This window comes from Myotis nattereri, assembly GCF_964212035.1.
Source record: "Myotis nattereri genome assembly, chromosome: 16".
NCBI classification, from domain to species: Eukaryota; Metazoa; Chordata; class Mammalia; order Chiroptera; family Vespertilionidae; genus Myotis; species Myotis nattereri.
In genome coordinates this window covers 22,159,448-22,183,350 of record NC_138091.1, presented here as the reverse complement: position 1 = coordinate 22,183,350, position 23,903 = coordinate 22,159,448, and the positions used below count along the sequence as shown (strand labels likewise).

Here is a 23,903-nt window from a genome sequence, read left to right as displayed (position 1 = left end):
GCTTGTGCCCTGACCAGAAATCAAACCGGTGACCTCTTGGTTTAAGAGTCGACGCTTTACCACTGGGCCACCTGGCCGGGCCAATACCCACACTTTAATGGGGAGGTAGGGGAGGAGTGATGCCTGGCTGGCTTAACTAGAGCAGTCCTCCAGTCCCATAGGGTCAGTGACTTTTGCCGTCACAAGTCTAATAGGTACGGCTTTGAGTGTGAGGGGGCCCCCAGGAGAAAAAGGGTGTCTACCTCACAGCTAGGCCCTGTGCCCAAAATGCTACCTAGATAGCAACCCATGAGCTCACAGCTAAGCCAAGGCCCCAAAACAACTGTGCCAAGTTTCCTCCTTGTCTCTGGAGACTAAAGCCAGGTTAAAACTGGCCAACAGCAGCTATAAAATATAGCCCAAGAGTGAGGCTCTAACACATCAGAAAAAAGGCTATAGAAACTCCTTACATGTGCCTAGTTCAGTAATTCAGGGCACTGGAGAATCTGGCTCACAGTGCCTCTTGCCTTTTGGCTTCAAGAAAAGACAGAGATTGAGTTTTATTTGTATTTCAATCATAGTAAGCCTCTTCCTGTTTCCTTTTTTTTTTGGCCTCCGTTTCCTTCCCTGTCACATGTGGTGCCCTTGGATGGACAGTATTAAACTGTAAGACAGTTAAGTATAAGGATACGTGGGGGTCTGGGAAATCAAACTGAAATATTTGAATGTCATCTACCCTAGGATACAAGTCACATGGGTTGTATGATCTTCTCTTGGGCAAAACACCCCCCACCAACCCAAAAAACTGGGAAGGCCTCACCTGGTCACTTACCTTATGTATAAAGTTTTCCACTTTGTTCTGCAGGCCCCACCACTTGAACTTGACAGTAACCAGTTTGTATGCACACATGTATGGGCACTCTTTCTGATTTACAAGTTCTTGCTGTATTAGAAACACATCCACAGGCAGGCAGGTAACTAACAGAACTGAGCTCTGGCTCTCCCCTAGCCCAGCCAGCCCCAGCCATTGGGAGAGGCCCACCCACATTGGGTCCATCCCCCTGGTGGTGAGGATGTGAACTGCACCTTCCAATTGGGGCCCAAAGGTCCTCGGCCTGTTTTCATAGATTTAAATTTTGCTGGGTCTTCCTCTGCCTTGTAATCCTGAGAAATGGTAGAATTGGAGTTGGGGGAGGGAGGAAAGGAGGAAGAAAGAGAGAGGGAGAGAGGGAGATAGGAAGATGAAGGGAGGGAGAGAGGAATCAGATTTTCCATCAAAGTACACTTGACGCCAATCTTAATGCTGATGGCCAACAGAAAATACGGGAAAATATTATAAACAGGATATGGAACTGTTACATTTGCCACAGAGGAGTGTTCTGGTGGCTTCCTCTGCCAGGGTTTGTGTTCAGTTCTACCATATGAAAGTGTCACCAGACTGTTTGAGCAGACATGTATTCTACTGTCTAAAAACAATTTTCAACCTGGGGTGAGCATCCAAATTACCAGGGACAGCTTTTTTAAAATACAGATTTCTGAGCCACTCCACCTAAAACCCAATGAATAAGAATATCTGAAGCCGAAACCGGTTTGGCTCAGTGGATAGAGCGTCGGCCTGCGGACTGAAAGGTCCCAGGTTCGATTCCGGTCAAGGGCATGTACCTGGGTTGCGGGCATATCCCCAGTAGGGGGTGTGCAGGAGGCAGCTGATCGATGTTTCTCTCTCATCGATGTTTCTAACTCTCTATCTCTCTCCCTTCCTCTCTGTAAAAAATCAATAAAATATATTAAAAAAAAAAAAAGAAGAATATCTGAAGATAAGGGCAGCATGGTTTTTTGTTTGTTTGTTTGTTTTTTTAACCTCTGGGGGTGACTCTAAAACACACAGCCAGAGCTAAGAACAACTGGCTATCGTTCCTGAGATCTAGCCTGATCTCTGTCTGGCTTGTTTCTTTCTTTTCTTTTTTTAAACTGTCTTGTTTTAATAAAATCATTATTAGAAATGTTCACTGTATCGAACATAAAATGTTCAATTATAGTATCCTCTTGTGCATTTTTGTCAGTTTCACTTCACTGATGTGGAATGCAGTCAATGCTGTGTGCTTATTAACCATAATAAAAGCTGAAGCTTTGGCAGTTCCTCTGCATTGACTGTGGGCCCATGAAAAGCAAACTCATAGCAACTACCTAACAAAAATAATGACATTAACAAGTCACAGACATACACACACAGTCATAAAATATTTCCCAAAGCTAAGAAGATTATTTATGCATGCTTTAAAAAAAAATCTTCCCTACCTCTGCTTCTCTCCATTTACATGAAACAGAGTTGACAAAATACTCGAAGAGTCATACTCTTTGCTAGCATTTCTGTTTGAGAAATATCTGTGTATGTATGTTAAGTTTGAGAAGATCCATCAAGCTGCATCCTTATGATATATTCACTTTGCTATATATATATATCCCTGGGATACGGAGAGCAAACACTATTCAAATTCCTGTTCCCTGATTCAATCAGGCCTGTCAGGCAGGAAGAGTACTGAATGAGGGAGAACTACCCTTTCCTTTCCTGAACAAATACCTCCTGTGAGCACAGCAGTGAGCAGGTCCCTGCACTCTCCACCTGCATGGTCAAACAGTGGACCATCCTTTGCTAGGCACCTGCTGCCATGTTTGTTACTCTGAGAAACAACTACCAATTTTTTGAGGGCATGAGACTTGTCTTTTCACATATCTGGAACATTCCTTGCATGGAACACACAAAACAGAATACTCCAAACACAACAGGCAGGCACTAAATGTTTCTTAATTACTGGGTTGGAAAAATAAATTTGAGAACTAGTTTCAGGCTAAGTGTCATTTCAGCAGGGCAGATCACCCTCAGGACTACCAATAGTACCTACCCTGTCCAGTGATAATTTCCAGAGGCCAAACAGGACACACACATCTGGGCCACTATTTCCTTGGTGGTGTTCCCGGGTCAAGACAAGGGAATTCTTAATACTAATTTTAAAAATAAAACAATACCCAAGAGAGAACTTCCCATTTAGCCAAGTTGGGTCTGGTTCCCTGATTTCTCTGACACTTAGAAGTCATTTCTTCATCTCAGAGGCTACCCACATCGCTAAACAGTTCCTACCTTGCTAAGTACTTGGCTTCGATCTGCAATGTCTATATATACGGTTTCCACATGTTTCCATGACTCAGACTCCAGTTTATGCACCTGCAGGAACAAGGAGCACCACTCTGTAGTTTTTGTCAGCTATAAAGCACCCTTTACCCAGAAGGGACACCTAAAAACAGCTATTCCCATAGCTAGAGATGTGAGATCTCTACTGGTAAAGAATTACAAAGAAAATTATTCAAAGGAATGGGAAGATGAATTTTAAGTGGGTACACATTTGAGAACTAATGCTCTGATTTTTCAGCCTAAGGACCACTTCAGCAGGCCAAAACACTCTCGGGGCTACCTATAGTACCTATATTATCTCCACGTTCCCCCTTTGTGAAGACGATAAAACACTCGTGGAAATGTTGCCTGCTTAGCCATATACTGTTTATTTGGATGCTTTTAATAAATTAATTCCAACATGTTGTACATATACATAATATGAAATTATGATACAAATTCAAAATGGACAAAAGGATATGATACAGAGTAATTCTTTGTCTTGTTTATCTCCCAGTCCTCTCCAGAGTTAACACCACTGCTACCAGATTCTATGCACTTATAAACATCCATGTGTGAAGATCTTTCTTTTAATACAAATGGTAGCACATAATATACACCGTTTTGCATCCTGTTTTCTTAAATAATGAACAATATATCTTGAAGATTTTTCCCTATTGGTTCTTTTTCTCTCTCTATTGGTTCTTTATACTGTTTGCAAAATATACCACTATAAGGCTGAACCAGAATTTATTTGTGTTCTACTGGTGGGCTCTTGTATTGTTTTTAATCTTTGACTACACAAAGAATGCTACAATGAACCTTCCTGTATATAAGTTATTTCGTGCATGTGTTAACATAACTGTATTATAAATTCCTAGGTGTGGAATAGCTGGGGTAAAGGATAGATGTATTTTAAATCTGAGGAGTTACTGGGAAATTGTTCTCAACAGAGGCTGTAATCCTGATGTTTTAAAAATACAGCTCCTCTGTACCAGAAGTTGCATTTTAGATCAATCCCAGTACAATGAAAAGGCCCTCTAAGGAGTCTTAGGGATCATATTTTGCAAATCAGAGACAGAGCAGCCCCATTCTGGCAGGACAGGTCTAGCAGAGGCCGCTCGCTACCCAGCTGGCCAGGAAAAGTAAAGCACAGAGCGGACCCCATGGCAGAGATGGAGAAGCGACAGGGCGGTCTCAATCCCCTGCCCTGAAGCTTGGAAGCCTTTGCAGCTCTTGGCAAGTGCTACTTACATTCTCCTGCTGGCCAAGGTCGGGTTTGTGCCAGGTTTCAATTTTAATCAGAAAGTCTTCTTTCATGTACTCATTCTGGAAGGGGGGAAAATACCTTATGGTCACCAGGCTCAAAGTTGAAAAGTAAAGATTACTGGATCAGAGACTGCAACCTCTGCCTTACAATAACAGCTAACTTCACTGGGAGCCCACAGCATGCGAGGCATGGATTATCTCATTCAATCCTCACCCCAGCCAACAAGGTCTGTAGTAATTTATAGATCACCAGCTTAGGCACAGGGTGCTAGTAATTAGTAGTGTGGGAAGAACAGAGGAAGACTTCCTAGCCCACCAAAAATGTTCATCACTACCCCCTCCCCCGCTAGCCAACCTTTTGCTGAGGTCCAAGTTCTCTTCTCAGCAAATGAACTCTTCATGCTAATTACTATCTTCTTCCCTTAGTGCTTTTTCAAAATTAGAACTAAGCAAAGGAGGAACACATTAGTCCATTAATTCCTCAGCAGGGATTGGGTTCCCAAGTACTGCCCATGTTGACCAACAGGGACAAGGCACTGGATGAGGATGCTGAAAGGTGGAGAGAAGGGGCAATGACTCAGGGGATGGGCATGGAAGAGCAACGCTGCTGACGTCATAATTATGCCAGGGGTCAGTGTTCACTGGGGACAATAGATGCCCAGTGGGAAGCCCCACTCAGGTCAGCTGAACTGAAGTTCTGTCCAAACCTAAAGGTATGACGTGGCGCGAGCAGGGAAGAGCCTTGGTTCACTCTGAACATGTGAGAGCCAGAGCTAGGCTGCCATGACTGCTGCACCTTACAAAGCCACATGCCAAGGCAGCTTAAAGAAAGAGGCTTCTTTGCCAATTAATAGCTTTCTCCTTAGGACTGAAAGGATTAAGCCTCAACAACTCCAAAAGTCACCCAAGAGAAAGAGAGGAATACCCAGTAACCTCCAGTGCAGTTACATTTTTATTTCTTTTTTCTTAGAAATCATCTACAATTCCACCCTCCCCACCCCCCCCTTGGAAAATACTTACTGTAATAACTGCTCCAAGGCAAGGACATGGAAAGAAGAGAGAAAAAGATTAATGAGGGTGAATGAATATCTGGCCCTCGACCCCAGAGATCACAATAGCAAAGAGTTCTCCACTCCCTGGGGCTCACCCACAGTCACCCTCCAATTCCCAGTGAGTGCATTTGGTACCTCAAACGCATCAACCCTCAAGTTTCAATCATATGAAAGTCCCCAAAGACCAAATCTGGGACTTAATTAAAGGAATGACACTATTGGCTCCTTGAGATTCTCTCCAGTTGAGCAAGGAGGGGGACTGGCTCTGAGGAGCTGAAGCAATGAGACCCACCGCTCTGTCTCGGGGCATCACCTGGTGTCCCCCTCACTGCAGGGGCACAGAGCAGGGCACTTTAGGGCAGGCACATCTATCTGCCTCCTGCATCCCTCCTCTCACTGTAACCAAACCTCTCACCCTCTATACTCCTGCTCATTGTAATGAGACCCCTCGGAAAGCACAGTTCAATTATTTATCAGAGAAAATGACTGCAGCTCTAATGTCACTGGGGAACGGACTAGCCTGACAACAGCCTGGATCATTCTGTACCCTCTGAATTTAGAGTTATCTCAATTTCTGATGGCTGCCACACTGCCATGTTTGGACATTGATAGGACTAACAGTCAAACCCCACAACTCCAAAACTGCAACTAAGGCTACCTGTGAGACTGAGATGAGGAAAAGTCGAAATATAAGGAATAAGATTTATCTTGTATAGAAATAACCCAGGAGACTATAAGTAATTTCCCTAAATTCAATGAAAGAAACTGGGAAGAAAGCACCAGAGTAAGATAACTAGAAGGCCTACTGAAATAACTGCTCTGCTATGAACTTGGAGAAAATTGTGCTAACAAAAAGGACATGGTGAGTATCATATCCATCAAAGGAGTCCAAAAAGACCAGTTTGGAAAAACTCTCCAGGGCTGTCCTAGGGGCAGGGGCCCCAGGCTGCAAACGTGGCACATCTAGCAGCCCCATCCCGAGAGTGGAGACAGCAGTGTCAGGCTGGCCTGGTTTGATCACACAGCCACAAAGGTTTTCCAACTAACCACCTGATTCTGACCCCATGTTCTCCGAGCAACTTTCTCCTTCTAGCTTGGCCTCTGTAAGGACAGAACATGCTAATGGACAGACACACGAGTCTGATCACTTAAGCAAGTGAACATGTTCACTGCATACTGGCATTCTGATTATACCCGCTTCGGTGTGTACACTAAATACATTGGCACATGAGGTTTGTATACCTTAGTCTTTCTGAGACCCTGAGAAACAGACCCACTCAGTTCTGACTAGTTACATTTCTAAATCTATGATGATAATGACTCTCATTGGTCCTTAATGCTAACGGGGGTGACCAAACAATCTTCCCTGGTCCTCCCTGCTCCTCCCAACACTTCTGCATCCCCAGCATTCCCTTTTCTTCAAACTGCAATCCTGAGCACACAAAAAAGTCCCAGGAAACCCTTTGCAGTCAGAAAAGCAGGCTCTCTAAGTAAGATTAATAAGGTACTTTCAAACCATGGCTTAGTGAGACTATTCAGTCAAGGGTTAAGGCTAGAGGAAGAGATAGAAAGAGAAACATTTGTTTTCCTCTTCCTACTTTCATTCACAGACCAAACCCCATCTTACCAGCCCACCAACAACAGGGGGGAGACAGAGAAAAGTAAGGTAAGAGCATAGAAACAGCTGATAATGAATGACCAGAGTATTCCAACTCCATTTTCATTCCGCTCAGGAATTTAGTCCATGCTTCTTTATCTATCTCACCTCACCCTTTAATCTACTTGGACCAAACTTAGATGTTTGAACTAACCATCTTTCTCCCATCGCCCCCCAGAAGAAACTGGAGATCAGCCTTCCTTGTTTATTTTAAAAGAGCAAGCACCTAACTGAACCGATCTAAGATTCAACACATTCATTTCGTATATGGTGACTATGAGTGTGAGGTCAGCACCCACGGGAGAAACCAACCTTTCCCCTACCCCTGCCTCCTCTTCATGTAGTATTTAGAAATTACTTTTAGCCCTAACTGGTTTGGCTCAGTGGATAGAGCATCAGCCTGCAAACTCAAGGGTCCCAGGTTCGATTCCAGTCAAGGGCATGTACCTTGGTTGCAGGCACATCCCCAGTGGGGGGTGTGCAGGAGGCAGCTGATCGATGTTTCTCTCTCATCGATGTTTCTGACTCTCTATCCCTCTCCCTTCCTCTCTGTAAAAAATCAATAAAATATATTTAAAAAAAAAAAAAAGAAATTACTTTTATCTCTTTTTTCTTTTGGCCAAAGGTCAGGACAATATGTGAACGAACACTTGGCAGCTAAAATAACGCCCATGTCAGCTGCAGCACACTCCCTAGAATTATACAGAGGACAGTGGCATCTCTCAGTCAGCACAAGCTGTGTACCCAGAACCCTGCCCCACGCATGGAGGAGTCTATGCTATCCGTTTGCCTCCTTTATGCCAAGTTGACAAAGGTTCTTATGACGTATGCTCAATGCAACTCTCTTAGACATCAAGAAAATTCACCTTTGGCCCTAGACCAGACATACACAGCTACAGTGCACATGGTCTTTTAAGAAAGTGTGTGGCCCAGCTGGCGTGGCTCAGTGGCTGAGCATCAACCTATGAACCAGGAGGTCACAGTTCGATTCCTGGTTAGGGCACATGCCTGGGTTGCAGGCTCAATCCCCAGTGGGGGATGTGCAGAGGTAGCCAATCAATGATTCTCTCCCATTATTGATGTTTGTATCTCTCTCTCCCTTTTCCTTCCTCTCTGAAATAAATAAAATATATTTTTAAAAAGAAAGTGTGTGCATGCCTCTCTTCAAAAAAAGCTTCCTGCCCAATGCTTCTGTAGTAGGGATATTTGCATTTTCAGCTACAGCAATAAAACTCTGTGTCACACACCCCAGGTCCTATCAATGATTATTAATCTCCTGATACAAGGTTCATGAGGATTGGAAAGAGTAATGATCCTGTGCTCTAGACTTTAATCATTCCCAAGTTCACAGGATAAGGACCACAAGGGTGGAACATCCTCATCAGATACAATCTAGGGAGTACCAAGTCCCAACAAATAAAGCAAGTGAAACAGTACATGTAAGCAGAGGCTGGCAAGAGGACACCTTAGCCAGACTGTGAAAACAAATGTAGGTTGGCTGGGGGAAAGGCCACACAGCTCACAGAAAGTTCTAGGGGACCTCTAAGAAGCACCCCAGGATAAGGATCAGTACTAGCGTGGGTTCTCCAAGAGAACTACTCTGGAATCTTGGAAAGCTAGGAGTCTGAACTACTCAAAGGGAATCCCAGAAAGTCTAAAATACAAAGTTCTCTGTGGAGGTTCAAGTCTTTCTTTTCCAGAAACTCCAGATAGGAGGCTGAGCCAGGTTAAGAAAATAATTCCACTTCCATCTTTAACTACAGAACATGCTAATTGAGTATAAGTCAGGGTTCTTCACAGTGACTTTCCTCTTCCTTGCCCTCCACCCTCTCACCCGAATCTGGCATGCACATTCCATGTGCTATTTTACATATTTGAGATATAACTGATTATAAATATTTTGTCATCAAAAACTGGGCTTATTTCCACTTTTCCCCAATAACACCAATGTTTCCTTTGCTATGCTTTTTTTTTTGGTTAATCTTCACCCAAAGATATTTTTTCATTGGTTTTCAGAGAGAGTGAAAGGGAGGAGGAGAGATAGAGAGAGAGAAACATTGATGTGAGAGACACATCAATTGGTTGCCTCCCACATGTGCCCGGACCAGGGCCGGTGCAACCAAGGTATGTAACCTTGACCAGGAATTGAACCTGAGACCCTTCAGTCCTCAGGCTGGTGGTCTATCCACTGAACCAAACTGGCTAAGGCTCCTTTGCTATGTTTTCTTGGTGTCCAGGCCTGGCCCTTCCCCAAGGCAAGAAGGTCACCCTCAGGCTCTTTCTATGACTGTTGTCTCTCTCAAGAGTCCCTGGCCTCAACGCTGTTTTTCAAGCCAAACACAAATATATCATATTAAAAATGGAAATTTCAGTATCTAACAATAAGGGAGTGGTTTAAAAAGATCATAGTATATTCATACAATGGAATACCATGCAGCCATTACAAATGTTTAAAAATAGGAGACTATGTAATGACAGGAAAAAGATTCTTCATTTACTGAGTAAAATGAGCAATAGTTAATATAATCCAAAATTTATCTAGGAAATATGTCTGGACATTTCATATATGTGTGTATATATAAGATTTTAAAAAAGAACCAGGAAGAAAGATACTAAAATCTTAACAGTGACTATCTAGGGATACGAGAATCATGGATGGGCCCTGGCCGGGTAGCTCAGTTGGTTAGAGCATCATCCTGATACACCAAGGTTTCAGGCTTAATCCCTGATAAGGCACATACAAGAATCAACCAATGCCCTCACTGGTTTGCTCAGTGGTTAGAGCATCTGCCCACAGACCCAAGGGTCATGGGCTGAATTCCCAGTCAAGGGCACATACCTTGATTGCAGGTTCAATCCCCGGCCCAGGTTGGAGCACAAGCAGGAGGCAACCAATTGATGTGTCTCTCTTACATTGATGTTTTTCTCCTCTCTCTCTCTTCCATTCTCTCTAAAAATCAATGGAAAAAATATTCTCACTCCTCGGGTAAGGATTAAAAATGGATAAAAATAAAAAAGAATCAACCAATGTATACATAAATAAGTGAAACAACAAATTAATGTTTGTTTCTCTCTCCCTCAAACCAGTTTTAAAAATTAAAAAAAGAGAGAGAGAGAAGCATGGGTGGTTAATTTCTTCTGTTTCTATTTATTTTCTAAAATATAAACAGAGAACAGTACTTTCGTAATCAGTAAAAACAATCAAAATTATCATACCATCCCCTAAATAAGAAGGGCTGGTTCTGTGCCAGCTCAGGCCATGGCTATGTGGTGGCTTCCACCCAGCTGGCTGCCAAATTACTAGACAACAATGACTCCATCAGCCTCAGGTCTGAAGGAAATTCCTAAACTCATCTTCCCACTGGCTTAATCCAGAAAATGAACATGGGACACAAAACCCCAATTCGTCCCCACCGCTGGGTCTACTTGACCACATCTTCTGGCTTGGGGCCCAAACCCCAGCTTCTAGCCAGGTCTGCACTCACCAGTTCTGCAATAAGGGTAGGCATTCCAGGCTTTTTCATGTATATTCAGGGCTCCCTCTGGGGCCAGCATTCGAACAAACCCGGGCACTTTGCTATAGTAAGAAAAAGGGGTTATGAAAAGAAATGGAGGAGAGAATGAGAAGACAATGGACTTTTACATCACACTCTTCAGGCCACAGCCCTAGCCTCTTCAATGGGGAATTGACAAGTAAATTTCCATGAGGTAAGTAGGTTACTCTTTTGGGTGAGAAGCCACCTGTCAGAGCGGGAACCCCTAGCTGGGCTACTAACATCCACCCACATCTTGCCCCACCAGGAACAGGACAGGAGGTGAGACTGTGGGCTACCTGCCGCGGCTTATCAGCCATTACATTATCAGTATGCTTTTTTTCCAGAGCTCACTGGGCCCGGGGCATCATATTCCACACGGCATGGATGACATACCTCCAAGAGAATACCAGTCCAGGTTTATGGGCCAGACAGACTGACTGACTAACTTCAGTATGGCATTCCAGAAGATCTGATGATCTTCTCATTGTCAGTCCTGGGATGCCAGGAAGCCCTCAGGGCCATATGCCTCCCAGGACAAAATATTTTCTTCTATTTAATTCTTCGTATCCCAGATTACAGAAAAGCAGGTTCAGTAAGAGCCCCTCCCCCATTTAAGGTATATATATTTCTCTTCCTTAATCTTTCACTGGTATTCTAAGCAGGCTTTAGCAGGCTCCAACAATATCATCAGCTTTAGTGCCTGAGGCCTAAGAAAAGAGAGCTAACCTCAAAGAGAGCTAACTCAGAGAATTCAGAGCAGCCCTGAGTTCATCCACTCACTGCATGCTCATTCAGGTCAGTAGTTCCATGTGCCAGGCACCAGGATACATACAGACACCATACAGGTCCTGCCCTCAAGGAGCTGACATTCCAGTGGGGAGTTTAACCAGACAGGGAACAACACTGTGTGCCACAATGGGTAAGCACACGGCTCTGGGGGACAGCGCAGGAGAACATGGTGCAGGCAGCATGGTGCATGGGGAGGCTCCTCAGGAGAAGGATTAAATGAACACAGAGCAGAGAGTGAGTAGGACTGAGCAAGACAAAAGGATAAGAGTAAGGTAAGAAAAGTTTGGAGAAGAGAGAGAAGTTCAGAGTACCTGGTGTAAGGGATGAGGTAGGGAACAAGAGAACCTGCAGAGGCTGGGTCATAAAAGATCTTGTAGGTTACATCAAAGAGTATGGACTTTATCCTGAGGGCAAAGGGAAGCCATCTATAGCTTTTAAAGCTGGGGAGCAACAGATCTGTCTTCTAGAAAGAACACTCAAAGCTGTGTGAAGTGGAAACCAAGGTGACCAGTTAGGAACTACTACAGAAATGGAGGCAAGAGATGATGGAAAGAAATGGCTAGGTTGGCGGTACTGAGGAGATAGAGTCAATAGGGATTTGACATAAGGGATGAAGAAGAGGGTGGTGGTGAACCTGTGCTTCTGATTGGGGCAACTAGATGGTCCTCATGAGGAGAGGTGGTGTGGCATTCAGCACTTAAAAAAACTTTTTTTTGCAGCTGCGTGGAGTTAACGGAGTACTGGTAGCAGCTCAAAGTTTACACCCTCCTTTGTAAGGAAGAGGGAAAGACAGGTCCTGCAGACCTCCTTTCTGCAACTCTGGTTGGACCAAATGAGCTGAGGAACCAACTGGCCCTTCTATCAACCTCACTCTCTCTTTTCAAAATCCTCTTTGAAAAATACAAATGCAACTACAGAGAAGACATATCTTGAGCCTTAAATTTAAAAAAAAATTTTTCTCAACTATCGTTGACATACATTTGGAGCCTTATTTTAATTAACTATGGGAACACAGTGAGACCCGCCCCCCCCACCTCACAGTGTTGCTTCCTCCGGGCTCCCACACTACAAAACCCTGGCCCCCTCAGGGCTAGCTAGCACTTTCACATCTCTGGAGGGGCAGACTACATTCAATCAGGGATTTTACCAATGAAGATGAAACTGGTTTTAGTTCAGTCTGGTGACTAGAAATTAAGATTCAGGTGTAAGTTGCACAGCAATTTGGATATACTTAATGCCACTGAACTATACACTTAAAATGTTGAATTTTTTGTTATGCATACTTTACCACAATTTAAAAAAATATTCAGGTTTATTTTTTCCAGTTCTAGATAGTTTCTAAAACTTGCTTGGTTCAACTGCCATTCAAGCTGATACATGTTTACTATTATTATCAACACCTTTTGGGTTGGCTCAGAGTTTGCTGAAATACAGGGTGTGGCAAAAGTAGGTTTTGTATGGAAAATAATGTAATTATTAATAATACTGTAAGAGCCCTAGCTGGTTTGGTTCAGTAGATGGAGCACTGGCCTGTGGTCTGAAGGGTCCCAGGTTCAATTCTAGTCAAGGGCACATGCCTGGGTTGCGGGCTTGATCCCCAGTGTGGGGCGTGCAGGAGGCAGCCAATTAATGATTCTCTCTCATCATTGATGTTTCTATCTCTCTCTCTCCCTTTCCCTTCATCTCTGAAATCAATAAAAATATATTTTTAAAAAATAATAATACAAGAATGAAGTCTGTGGCCCTGGCCGGTGTGGCTCAGTTGGTTGAGTGTCATCCCATACACGGAGAGATTGCTGGTTCAATTACAGTCAGGGCAAACGCCTGGGGTTTCAGACTCGATTCCCAGTAGGGGGCATGCAGGAGGCAGCTGATTGATGTTTCTCATTCTCTCTCCCTTCCTCTCTCTTTAAAAAAAAAACACAAAAAAAACATACATTTTTTTAAAAAGAATAAACTCTGTGTTTTGTGTACTCACAACTACATTGCCACACTTTGTATTACTATTTTGGTTAGGGATTCAGCAAATTTGTGTGGTTTGCTATGGATTTTAGTACACAAATCAGTTCAAATATTTAAATATTTATGTCTTTGATCCAAAGAGAGGCACCAAAATTTTTCTGGTAGCTGATTTCACAATATCAGAATTTAAAATACTACCTGACGCAGCAATCTCACTTTTAGGAAGGAACATTTACTATAGATTTACACACACAAGTACATCAAAAGCTTTGCACAACCGTTTTACTGGAGTACTGTATGTAAACATCTGGAAATGACTATAAACATACATCAAAAGGGGAAAGGGGAAAAACTTACAGCACATCTGTACAAAATAATACTATGCGTACTTCAAAAGAATGAGGCCAAATATGCTGACAGTGAAAGAAAGCTATGATATGATAACTAACAAGAAAGCAAAGTCAAGTGTGTATAGTATGATCCCATCTGTGTTAAGATATCAATAAAGGGCCCAAACCGGTTTGGCTCAGTGGATAGAGCATCAGCCTGCGGACTGAGAGGTCCCGGGTTCGATTCCGGTCAAGGGCATGTACCTTGGTTGCAGGCACATCCCCGGTGGCGGATGTGCAGAAGGCAGCTGATCGATGTTTCTCTCTCATCGATGTTTCTAACTCTCTCTATCTCTCTCCCTTCCTCTCTGTGAAAAATCAATAAAATATATATTTAAAAAAAAAAAAAGATAACAATAAAGGAAATGAACATCCATTTACACACACACCTATACTCACAGACAATGAGTATTACTGGAGAAATGGCCCACAAGAAACTAAACACTATCACACTATCACTTCTGGGGACTGGGAGCCTGATGGGACAAGTATTACTTTTATTTTATTTTATTTTTTAAAAATATACATTTTTTAATTGATTTCAGAGAGGAAGGGAGAGGGAGAGAGAGACAGAAACATCAATGATGAGAGAATCATTGATTAGCTGCCTCCTGCAGGCCCCCTACTGGGGACCGAGCCCGCAACCCAGGCATGTGCCCTTGACTGGAATTGAACCCAGGACCCTTTATTCCACAGGCTGATGCTTTGTCCACTGAGCCAAACCGGCTAGGGCAAGAATTACTTTTATTTTAAAGTAAAATAAAATAAACAAAACAAAAAACAACCCCAAAACATTTAAATGAACAAAGAAGTACTACCACCTACACCCACTCTCAGGTGAAGCAACCAGCTAATGACCTGGAAACCCCCAATTATCCTTTATCTCCACCTCAAAACCAGGCCATCTTTAGGCTCTGCTGCACGGCCACATACCTCTGTAAGTGGTAGATCTTGTGTGTGAACTGGCCTTTCTCACCGTCCTTCTCATAGGGTTCATTCACCAGGACCTCCACGCCTTCTCCACCACCTGTTTCATTTTTGCTAGCTTCAGCCACAGAATACAGCTGTCCTACTTGATACTAAAAGAACAGAGAGATGGGAGTTATTGTCAATGCAGAATCTTCTAAACAGTTACAATGGTCCAGTTGCCAGTAATTGTCCAATTATGTCACTTTGGGGTCCCCTAACTTAAGAACTCATTCTGAAGTTTCACACAGGGCCTTGCCCAAATTCATCCAAAACAACTGACAACCCTGCTCCATGGCCTCTCTTTAGCCATCAGATAGATGTGTTTAATTTTATCCTTCCCATTTTCACACCACCATCCAGAAAACAGAAGACAGAATGCAAGGTAGCTTTTGTCTTTTTTATTAAGCCCTTAAAACAAGATCTGGGGTAGTTGCTATAAGTCTATTCCATTCATTTAAACAGATCCTAAGACATGACTTCTTTCTCCAATGGTCCCACCCCCTCCCCCCGCCCCGCCCGCCAGAAGCTCAGAAAACAGCCTCACAGGCAAACAGACCTCCAGATACTTTCCAGATTCCTGATGGGGGTGAAGCAAAGTGTTTCCCATATTAGATAGCACAGATTCCTACCCCACGGTCTGTGCTGGCTGGGTACACCCTCTGGTTTGGCACTTACTAGATGGCAAAAGCCTAGTTTTCCTTTATTTGGGTCACATGCCACCCTATCAAGTCACCAGTCAAGATCACTGGCCTCCTCTGACCCTCTCAGGACACTCAGTGTTAGGGCCAATGACCTGGGCAGTGGCCAGGCCTGGCCCCTTTGCTCCCTTCTCTCTGAAGGAAACTGTCCAAATGAAAAAATAAGGTGAAAAGAGAATAAACAGGACCATTAACGATGGAAGTTACATCTATACCACAGGATGCATCTTGCCTGTCATTGCCAGTGCCAACCAGGCACACATATGAGAAAAAGGCATTTGATTACCCAACATGTTGTGGAGGTAGATAAAGGTTTTCCCCATCCCGCATGCCCCCTTCCCAAACTCCTGGTACTCCCAGGAGTGAAAGATGAGAGCATTTTTCTCCCTCTGAGATTAAAACAGAGAGGCTGTGTCTCTGGGCAGCTGTCATTTAAACCACTGCTTGCAAGAGCAAGGAGCAGAGGCAGAATCCAGGACTGTTTCACCTCAAACTTGGATGCTTACTTGACCAGGAAGCTTCCTAAGCACCGCAGGGAAACTTCTGGGCAAAGTCTGGAAGGTGAAGCAGCAGCCCAGGACAATTTACTGTTCACCACAAAGCTGAAAGAGCCCTAACTTTCAAAGCAGAAACCAGCACAAAATGCCAAGGAAAAGCCCAGGCAAGCAACCAAGACTCAGTTAATCCCGTAAAGAGGAGCACTGGGGTGACAGCCAGGCATCTTGACCTTGCTAATCCAGAGCAACATCACTGTTGCTTCAATGTCCCCATAGAACCCCAAGCTGTCCCTGTGCAAAATTTTCCAAGGCCACCCCCTAGCTGAGGCACACCTCTATCAAGTGGGTCAGGGTTTGGCTGAGCCAGGGGTTCCTAAGAAGGAGCAGCAATTCTGTTTCAGAGAAGAGTCATAAGAACATCTAACCACTGACTCAGCAATCCTAAAGGGCAGGCTCGGGAAAAGGCCTGGTGGCGGGGACTGCGTGGCTGGCTGGTGCCACGGCTTGGAGAGGGGCTCCAAGTAGAGACTAATCCCTTTCATTGGTTCCTCTTCAGCTGCAGAAATCAGAAGGCTGGCTCTAAGAGGATCAGTCTGTTGGAAGGCACCTTCCCCCTTTAATCGCCCCTGATATTCTGATCCTTTAATCTCAGTAAGACAAGTGAAGGCAGTTTTGCTAATCCAAAGAGGTAAGTTAAACTAGCCTCCACACGCCACAAGTGGGACACCCTCTATGTCCAAGGGTTCCCTGTGGCACAGTGGCTCTACACCCCGGGAAAGCAGCTAGACTCAAATGGGGTGAAGGTGGGAGCAGGGGTGAGACATCACAGCAGATAAAGAGTTGAGGAGACTGGGATTCCAGCTGCCTCAGGCCTAGGATACTGCTCCCTGCCCTTGAGATTTGTTCCCTTGTCCCAAAGAACTAAGATATCCAGTTAAGGAAAACAAGAGACTGCACCACTTGGGCAATCTGGGAGTAGAAACCCAGGAAGATGCTGTGGGTGGGCCTAAAACACTGAGATTAAACAAACCATCACAGCTGTTGATCCCACCCACACGGCCCTGTCAGGACAGTTACCATAAGGGAATGGTGCCATGCATCTCTGGAAACAAGATAAAACAGGCCTACCCACAGGAGGGGGTGGGCAGCCCTAAGCCAGGAACCACTGGTGGACACACCCGTGTCAAACAGCCAAAGTTTTCTTGCTCTGCTGCAGAATGCCCAGAAACCCTGTGCAGTGTTAGGCCAAAGTGTCTGGCCAACCAGAAACTAATTCCATCCCAAATATTGATTTGTACCATCAGGATGATTATAAAGCCATGGCCTTCTCTTTTCCCCCCAAATCAGAAAGCTCTGAGGACCTAAAATCATGGTCTCCAATAAGGAAGTGAATCTATCAGTTACACAAGACTGGGCTGCTCCCATGGGAACCATTAAGTCAGGATGGAGTTATTAATAAAGACTGAGAAGGTTGATCATTACTTGTTTCCTGTATGGCCTCCCATTCAAGATTTTCTGATCTTCTGGAACTAAGGTTCAAGCCATCAAAAGAGCAGCTCTTGCTTCCAACCTAGGCCAAGCACTGCTTTCTCAGCAGCAGGTTCTACTGAGAACAGGTTGACCATCATCAGGCAAACAGAGGAATCCTAACCAGTGCTTACTGCCCCAGCGGCTGCTTGGATTTTCAGCTCTGTTCACTTGCCCCCATCACTTCCTCAATGCTTCAAAACAGCCACCACAAACTAAAACCTCTAATCTCAGACACGCTCGAGTTCCCCTTTCCCTCCTTGGCCTGTTATAAGCAATCAGTGTTCTGGCCCCTCCAACTTTCCTACAGAGCAGCCAGGAAGTGCCACAGACAGGTGCTGGCCCTCCTGGGTCTGCCACACTGTCAGAGACATTCCCACCCTTTGTTCCATCAACAAACACTCTGCGAAAAGATTCATGTCACCCCTAAATGCCACACTGAGATACTCCCAAATTCCTGGGACTTCTTCTTGACTGGCAGGTGGGATCATGCTGTATAGCAGAGAGGGAGTCATCGGACCCTCAAGAGCTGAGTTTCAGGGCAAGAGACGTGCTAAGCCTTCCTGCTTGGCTTCCTGGTTGGGAAAATCACTTGCTAATCTTCACAAAAGCAGCACAGCCCCCAAAGGAAGTGGATTAACAAGGTCCTCCATGCGGATGCCTGCAGACCAAGCCTGTGGTTCCCAGGTCTCAGGGACATCTCAGGCGCCTCCAGGGATTGCAGCATCTATCCACCACCCCTTTCCCCAGCTTCCTTAGTCTTGTTTCCCTTCTCCTTTCACAGAACTCCAAGATCATGTTCGAGGCCACCTCTGGCTCCCCTCCTAGGTCTCCATAGCTTTTATCAGACGTGCAGCCTACCACTGGAGACAATCCTCTAAGAGGCTAATATCTGCCCACCACTTTTGGAGGGTCAAGAAGCTTGGTTATTTGTCTCATCTAGTGTGTACTGATTTCATTTTTCAAAGGTCCATTTCATATCTGGAGTAGACTGGAAGTTATCACAGGAGTTTCTTTTATTTTTATTTTTATTTTTATTTTTTATTTTTTTAATCACAGGAGTTTCATGCTGACTCTGCAGAAGAGAGAATGACTGAGGGGCATTATGTTGGCTGACAAATTTCACCCAAACTTAAGCTTAACTGGAAGCGGGGGTGGAGAGAGGACTATGGATTCAGAAGGAAGCAAAAAAGAAGGCTGTGCCAGGAGAGAAAGTGGAGGAAGTTCAGAGAAAGGGTGGGACAAGGGAGGCTCTGTGACAGTTCCCTGCTGTCCAGGAGACCAACTCTGAGTCAGCATGGCCTATAAACTTTCTTGTGGCAAATCCTGCCAGATCCCCATACACAGAGACAACAGGTCCAAGAACCATAAAAGGATAAAGAGCAAGCCAAGCCCATTTGCTACTCCCTGCCCTCCGTAAAAGGAGGGTTCTGGGCTTTGGTCTTTCCAGCAGTCACCTAGAGTATAGCTAGGGAGGGCCACGAAGATTTCTTGCCCTGCTGGTTTGTTGCACAACCAGAGAGAGCTATGCACACTTCCCATTCAAGTCATGGAGGTCCCAGAAATGCACACACTCAATCCCCTCAATAACATGTCCCTGAACAGGCACAGTCCCATCAGGTAAAGGGGGCTGACTTAGTCTCTGTTCCGTTAACTAGCATGCCAACAGCTTGAGGCAAGTTGTATACAGTTGCCCAGGTATACAAAGCAAGTGCCTTCTCTGTTGGTGGGACTGCAGATTGGAGCAGCAACTTTGAAAAACAGCATGGAGGGTCCTCAAAAAATTAAAAATGGAACTGCCTTATGATCCAGAGATTGCACTTGTGGGTATACGCCTGAAGAAACCCAAAATACTAAATTGACAGAATATATGCATCCTTATGAAATCTTACCATTTGGATGGACCTAGAGAATATTATGCTAAGTGAAATAAATCAGTCAGAGAAAGACAAATACCATATGATGTCACTTACACATGGAATCTAAAGAACAAGATAAATGAACAAACAGAATTGAAATAGACTCTTAGTTACAGAGAAGAGACTGGTGACTGCCAGAGGGGAGGGTTGGGGGACTGGGTGAAAAAGATGAAGGGATTAGGAAGTACAAATTGGTAGTTACAGAATAGCTGCAGGCATATGAGGAGAACATAGGGAATACAGTCAATATTGTACTATGTATGCTATCAGGTGGGTACTGGGAATACCGGAGGGAACACTTTTATTTATTTTATTTTTAATTTTTATTAATCCTCACCCAAGGATATTTTTTCCATTGATTTTTTTTTTTTTTTTTAGAGATAGTGGAAGGGAGTAAGGGAGGAGGGGAGAGAGGGAGAGACAGAAAGAGGGAGGGAGCCAAAACCGGTTTGGCTCAGTGGACAGAGCGTCGGCCTGTGGACTGAAAGGTCCCAGGTTCGATTCCGGTCAAGGGCATGTACCTGGGTTGCGGGCACACCCCCAGTGGGAGATGTGCAGGAGGCAGCTGATCGATGTTTCTCTCTCATCGATGTTTCTAACTCTCTATCCCTCTCCCTTCCTCTCTGTAAAAAATCAATAAAATATATTAAAAAAAAAAAAAAAGAAAGAGGGAGGGAGAGGGAGAGTTAGAGGGAGAAGGAGAGGGAGAAGAAGAGGGAGAGAGACAGAAATACTCATCTGCTGGTTGCCTTTCGAATGTGCCCCAACCAGGGCTGGGAATTGAACCTGCAACACTTTGGTGTGCAGGCCAACGCTCTAACCACTGAGCCACCAGCCAAGACACAGGGTGAACACTTTTAAAGTATATGACTGTTTAACCACTATGCAAAATAATATTGAATGTAAACTGTATTGGAAAAAAACAAACAACCTCCTTTCCTATCCTCAAAAAATTTAAATTAAATTAAAAATAATAAGTGCTTTCTTTCAATTGAAAGTAGCACCAGGAAAATTCACATCAAGTATTGATTATCAATCTCTATGTTAGAACAAACATGAAAACCACACAAAGAGTTTGGGCCACTTGGAGCAATTATATACAACTATGGATAAAATGAAGGACTTACCTCCTCTACAGACACAGGCAGGATGACTCGACTGTAAGAGAGGGAAAACAAGTTCAGGCTCTCAAACCTGCCCAAGGCTCTTAAAGCATCATTTTAGAATAGTATTAAACATTTTGTTGCACATGACACTACACTCACTGTCAAAAACCCAGCAGAGGCCCTAACGGGTTTGGCTCAGTGGACAGAGCGTCGGACTGCGGACTGAAGGGTCCCCGGTTCGATTCCGGTCAAGGGCATGTACCTGGGTTGCAGGCACATCCTCAGTGGGGAGTGTGCAGGAGGCAGCTGATCGATGTTTCTCTCTCATCAATGTCTCTAACTCTCTTTCCCTCTCTCTCCCTTCCTCTCTGTAAAATATCAATAAAATATATTAAAAAAACAAAACAGCCGAAACCGGTTTGGCTCAGTGATAGAGCGTCGGCCTGCGGACTGAAAGGTCCCAGGTTCGATTCCGGTCAAGGGCACGTACCTGGGTTGCGGGCACATCCCCAGTAGGAGATGTGCAAGAGGCAGCTAATCGATGTTGCTCTCTCGTCGATGTTTCTAACTCTCTATCTCTCTCCCTTCCTCTCTGTAAAAAATCAATAAAATAAAATAAAACAAAAACAAAACAAAACAAAACAAAAAAACCCCAGCAGAGAATGGCCCCAAGTGCTTCGAGGCTAGGACGCTCTGTGCCCTTCTGGTATTCCATTTAGGGCTCCGTGATTCAGTGTAAACCTGTCCCCCCATCAGCTACTTCCCAGGAGGCTTCTGATTCACATTCAGAAATGTCTTCTCCCTCTCCTCCACTTATTTCCCTGACAAAACCTGCCAATGTGAGCAGCTAACATAGGAGGACCCACCCCTGCAAACTCTGAAGCCAAGATGAGGATTCAGACCCAAAGAATTAGGCCCTGGGGATTTACACATGTGCGGACCCAACCCTCAAGGTGAAAGGCTAGGAAGGGGTCAAGCTTCTTGGAGGCTGAATCACTCTAAGAGCATCCTCCAACCAGGATATTACAATACAAGCTACTACCACAAAGCCACCAAGATAGGACACCCAATTTGTGTCTGGCTTCCAGAACCTATCGAAAGGCACCCCAACTGATCACTGTTTTCCTTCTCCATTTCAATGACCACCAATCATTGGAGGTACCACCAAAAATCTGATGGAGAAGCCACGACCAGCAAAGTCCCCACACTGGTCAGAACTCCACATTGGTATGACGCTTAGCAACACTCTTCCGGGTGCCTTGCATTGTCAGGCAGAGCAACAGCCAACCCTTAGTTCAAAGCTGTGAGGTCAGAGGGCTGACACAAAAATGCTTAGTTGTATTCATATAAAACCAGCCCACTTCCATGCTGAGATGTCAGTTCCCAGGCCCTAGCTGGAGCCTCCTGTATCTTGGGTGCTTGCTGAAGCATGAGCTGCTATGCCCTCTATCCTATGCAGTGGTTTCACCAATTAGGATTCTTGCTCTAGGCTGGTAAACAGTCTGCTTACTATTTTCTATTTCCACAGAGATCCCCCAGGTAGCAAGAAGCACACAGAGGGGTCTGAGAACAACATCAGGCTATGGGCAAAACACCAGGCAGAAAACTAACAGGAAAAACAAAATGGGCTCCAAGTCTTTACTGCCTGCTAACTCCCCTCCTCCAGAATGACTCAAACAATGTAAATCCTGCAGGTTATTGGATGCTGCTACTAATGTTCTCCTCCCATTAGAAAAAGCTGACAATGCAGAAAAATATTTCCAACTTGGAGGCCACAATTTCAGCACCCTCAGTAGAAACTTCCTAGAAAACAATCAGCCTTTTATCTTTAAGAACAGCATTAAAAATCACATCCAAGAATTTGCAGAAATCAAATCAAGGAGAATCTTGTTAGAGGAAGTATCAGAAACAGCAACAGGGACAACCTTCAGACCCTGGATGGGCACCAAGTCTACCCCTGCCCCCCAAAAAGAGAAGGGCATCAGCCAGTTCCTGACAGGATGCTCTGAGGCTGCTGACATTACAGCTGCACACCCAGACATTTCTCCCTGGCTCCTTGGGAGCGAAACCACCCAGCAGCAATAGGGTGCAATTCCAAAGGAGAGGGCCACAGAGGCAGTGCTGGGCTGAGACTGGAGCTGTGCTCACTTCAGTGTGACCTTCACTCACACCCTTCCCAGAGCTGCAGTGCTGCAGCCACAGCCAAGCGTCTCGGATGCCCCTCTCCGTGTCCCCTGCCCAGGAACGTCATACATGCCTGAGCACACACAGGGCACAAGTCAGGCAGGAAGGAAACGCACAGGCCAGGGAGGCTCTGCATCCCCAGCACCTTGGACCTTTCCCTAACAGGCTTCAAGGGGAGGAGAACAAAGAATGGGAAGAGAGGCCCTCTTTGAAACTCACTCGGATCCCTTTTGAAGATCCCTTTCCCCGCCTGACCACCTTTACAAAACTACAGGTTTCTGCAGATTCTCAGAAAAAGGGATCAGGAAAATGGGAAAAGCCGGTTTTCTGGACAGTCAAGATTAGAATCCGAAGTGCACCATGCTCTCTTCCTGTTGACATCCAAGGTTCTTCCTCCTCTCCCCATAAAGCTCTGGCTGAGTCAACATCAGACTGGCTATCAAGAAAGTCAGGTAGAGGGCTTCAAAATCATACTCTTTAGCTGGGATGACAAGAGTTTCTGCTCCCTTTGCCATCCAAAGCTCCCTACGTCCTAAACACTTCCCAAGAGCCGTCAGACGGGACAAAGTGCTTCACCCACAACATGGAAACAGCCCTTCGCACACCTGCCTGGCTACCAAGTGAGTTCCACCAGTTGCTCTCTACTTGGACATCTCACTCCCAAAATTCCTGGGCTTCTGGCCCAATGCTGTCCACTTGCCCTCCCCTGGAGGGAAGCACAGTTTTACTGTAAATGCCACACACACTCACATTCAATCTCTCCTCTTTGGAAAGGAAAAAAAAAGTCCCGAGATGTTTCCTTGGAACCATGAGCCTCAGGGATGGGGCATCTCACATTTGAAAAATTCAGCAATGCAGACATCCCCTCCTGTCACCCAATCTCCTGGACTTCGGGGGCAAGCCCATCACCCCGCACCTCCTCCCGGAAGTCACTAGTTTCCACCCCCTAGTCACTACTCAAGAGCTCCTTCACCCTTCATGGTCTTCTTCCAATGCAGCGGTTCTCAACCTGTGGGTCGCGACCCCTTTGGCGGTCCAACGACCCTTTCACAGGGGTCGCCTAGGACCATCCTGCATATCAGATATTTACGTTACGATCCATAACAGTAGTGACATCACAGTTAGGAAGTAGCAACGAAAATAATTTTATGGTTGGGTCACAACATGAGGAACTGTATTTAAAGGGACAGAAGGTTGAGAA

The 23,903-nt window shown here is 44.8% G+C and overlaps 1 protein-coding gene across 1 annotated transcript in view; it reads right to left on the bottom strand.

Moving 5' to 3' along the window:
* The window catches only part of PITPNA (phosphatidylinositol transfer protein alpha), a 40,461-nt gene that overhangs the window by 15,262 nt on the left and 1,296 nt on the right, over positions 1-23,903 (bottom strand). Inside the window, exons 2-9 of the mRNA XM_081109378.1 lie at positions 20,540-20,570; positions 14,736-14,881; positions 10,612-10,703; positions 5,438-5,445; positions 4,403-4,477; positions 3,119-3,202; positions 1,066-1,143; positions 812-922 (exon numbers count right to left, since the gene is read on the bottom strand). Of these exons, the coding sequence (XP_080965504.1) occupies positions 812-922; positions 1,066-1,143; positions 3,119-3,202; positions 4,403-4,477; positions 5,438-5,445; positions 10,612-10,703; positions 14,736-14,881; positions 20,540-20,570 (625 nt within the window). The remainder of the gene's footprint in view (positions 1-811; positions 923-1,065; positions 1,144-3,118; positions 3,203-4,402; positions 4,478-5,437; positions 5,446-10,611; positions 10,704-14,735; positions 14,882-20,539; positions 20,571-23,903) is intronic.